The sequence below is a fragment of the Nanorana parkeri genome, unplaced genomic scaffold (assembly GCF_000935625.1).
Source record: "Nanorana parkeri isolate BGI_ZX_2015 unplaced genomic scaffold, ASM93562v1 scaffold823, whole genome shotgun sequence".
NCBI lineage: Eukaryota > Metazoa > Chordata > Amphibia > Anura > Dicroglossidae > Nanorana > Nanorana parkeri.
The window spans coordinates 211067-213967 of NW_017307091.1; the positions used below are offsets into that span (position 1 = coordinate 211067).

General features: G+C 54.5%; 1 protein-coding gene across 1 annotated transcript in view; it reads left to right on the forward strand.

Moving 5' to 3' along the window:
- The window catches only part of IGSF8 (immunoglobulin superfamily member 8), a 4939-nt gene extending 2614 nt beyond the window's left edge, over positions 1–2325 (forward strand). The window contains 3 exon segments of the mRNA XM_018565229.1: positions 4–384; positions 473–880; positions 2064–2325. Coding sequence (XP_018420731.1) covers positions 4–384; positions 473–880; positions 2064–2185 — 911 coding nt within the window. The 3' untranslated portion in view covers positions 2186–2325.
- The last annotated feature ends 576 nt before the right edge of the window (positions 2326–2901 follow it).

The following is a 2901-nucleotide window of genomic DNA, read 5'->3' on the forward strand; positions in this document are numbered from 1 at the left end:
AAGTACAGGCGGGAGGTATGGTGGATCTCTTCTGTAACGTCTCTGCGGCGGTGGCCCTTCCCCCGGACATGGCGCTGTCCATGGAATGGTGGGTGACCTCGTCACAGCAGTCTCCCGGCCAGTTGGTGGCCTCGATGTCCACGGACGGGTCGGTGTCCCTAGGAGAGCGATACACGGAAGGTGACACGGGGACCAGACACATTTCCCTGGAGAAGCTCTCTCCCTCCCCCGGCTCTTTCCGCCTGCGGATCTACTCTGCCCAGCCGGGGGATATCGGCGCCTACAGCTGTCGCGTCAAAGCCTTTGTGTCCTACCCGGGGCAGAGGCTGGAGGAGGTGTCCAGCAGAGTGTCGCAGAGCATCAACGTCCTGATGACCGTGCAGGGTAAGAGCCTGAAGGAGGTCCGGCCTCTAGACACCTTTCACCCCAACTCCCCGGCACCCTATAACGTCCCCTGTGTCATTCATTGCAGATATCTCTCTGAGCGTCCACGTGCATTTGGACTCCATCATGTTATACCGCGGCAACACCGCCTCCCTGCTCTGCAATATCACGGTGGAGACGCCACAGACGGTCCACATGGCGGTCAGCTGGTGGGTGGAGCTAGCCGGGGAGAAGCCCAACGAGAGAATGGGGAGACTGTTGGCCTCGGTGAATCGGCAGGGCGTGTCGGAGCCAGGAATGCGGATCTCGGGCCAGGACCTCAGCACGGATAAAGTGGGAGCCCAGTGCTACCGGCTGCGCTTGTACAACATCCAGGCGGAGGACGAAGGGCTGTACCACTGCGCCGTCACGGCCTGGATCCAGTACCCAGACCTCACGTGGTACAACGCGGCTTCCGCCAAGTCCAACAACATCAAAATGTTTCCCTACGCTCAGGGTAGGTGTTGTCTGTCTGACCGTTATCCCCTCCAACGCTTATTTATTCATCAATTCTCTTTATATAGCGCCGGCTCAGTCTGTGGCACCGTACAACGGCAGGTAAGTGTGCGGTCATTACAATATTGGAAGAACCGCTCCTATAGTGTCCATCACGGCCAATCAGATTCTCCCACGTGGGTCTAGAGAAGGAGCGCTCCTATAGTGTCCATCACGGCCAATCAGATTCTCCCACGTGGGTCTAGAGAAGGAGTGCTCCTATAGTGTCCATCACGGCCAATCAGATTCTCCCACGTGGGTCTAGAGAAGGAGTGCTCCTATAGTGTCCATCACGGCCAATCAGATTCTCCCACGTGGGTCTAGAGAAGGACCGCTCCTAAAGCGTCCATCACAGCCAATCAGATTCTCCCACGTGGGTCTAGAGAAGGACCGCTCCTAAAGCGTCCATCACAGCCAATCAGGTTCTCCCACATGGGTCTAGAGAAGGACCGCTCCTAAAGCGTCCATCACAGCCAATCAGGTTCTCCCACATGGGTCTAGAGAAGGAGCGCTCCTATAGTGTCCATAACATCTAGAGAAGGACCGCTCCTAAAGCGTCCATCACAGCCAATCAGATTCTCCCACGTGGGTCTAGAGAAGGACCGCTCCTAAAGCGTCCATCACAGCCAATCAGGTTCTCCCACATGGGTCTAGAGAAGGACCGCTCCTAAAGCGTCCATCACAGCCAATCAGGTTCTCCCACATGGGTCTAGAGAAGGAGCGCTCCTATAGTGTCCATCACAGCCAATCAGGTTCTCCCACATGGGTCTAGAGAAGGAGCGCTCCTATAGTGTCCATCACAGCCAATCAGGTTCTCCCACGTGGGTCTAGAGAAGGACCGCTCCTAAAGCGTCCATCACAGCCAATCAGGTTCTCCCACGTGGGTCTAGAGAAGGAGCGCTCCTATAGTGTCCATCACAGCCAATCAGGTTCTCCCTCTTGTTCGCGTCACAGTTTGGAAGAACAAAAGGCTGATTGGAGGAGGCAAGGACAGGTTTCCTGTTAAACCGTTGTATAGGACTGGCAGTGACAATAGCGGCAGGCGCAGTTTGGGAGACTCCTCCCCTTTTGCGGTCAGCTGTAGTAGTTCACCACTGATAATTCGCCATTTACCCCCCATAATGTCTCCTGTCTATATCTTACAGTGAAGGATTTGCTCTTCATCCCGATGATCGGCGGCGTGGCCAGCGCACTCTTCGTTGGTATCACCATCCTGGCCACCGTCACCTGCTGCTACATACGACAACTGCGCGTTCGTAAGAGGTGAGGGAGACGGCGCCGAGAGCGTGAAGGACTGAGATCTGACCGAACGCCCCTTGTACATTTCAATGTGGTTCTATGAAGAAAACACTGTAATGTGAACAGGATATTCTGCCCCCTCCCCCCGTCCTGGGACGCACGCACTTCCTAATTGGTCAATCCCAGAAGACGCCCTCGGACGGTAATCGCCGCTCTCATTATCCGATTTTCTGTTTTCATTGTCCGAAAATGGCGATATTGATGAAGATGGAAGCACAATGCACAGGCGTCTGGGTTCTGGTACTTCGCTCATCACGTCATCCTATGAACTGCGCTGAATGCCGCGCAGTCCGGTACCATGTGACCTTCACTGGTTAATTTAAAGGGCCAGAAATAAATCACCAGCCGCGTTATGTATAACAAGATTTGCCAACATTCAGGAAAAATGAACATTTCAGAGACTTCTAAAGAAGATGGATAATGAAGGAAGACAATTCCCAGCACACGGCTCACTTCCTGTTATTCTGCAGAGGAATACGGAGAGCCGTTCCTGACTTGACTGAAAATGAGGCCACAGAGACACCCCGATATCTCCCCTCCTATGTAGCTGAGGGAGTACCCCCTTTCCCGCTTCTCACTGCACCCCTCGCCCCTCCTCTCTCTCTGCCTCCTCTCTTCTCTCCCCCTGCCCCCCACCCTCTATTCTCCCTCCCTCTATTCTCCCTCTGCCCCCTTCTTTTTATC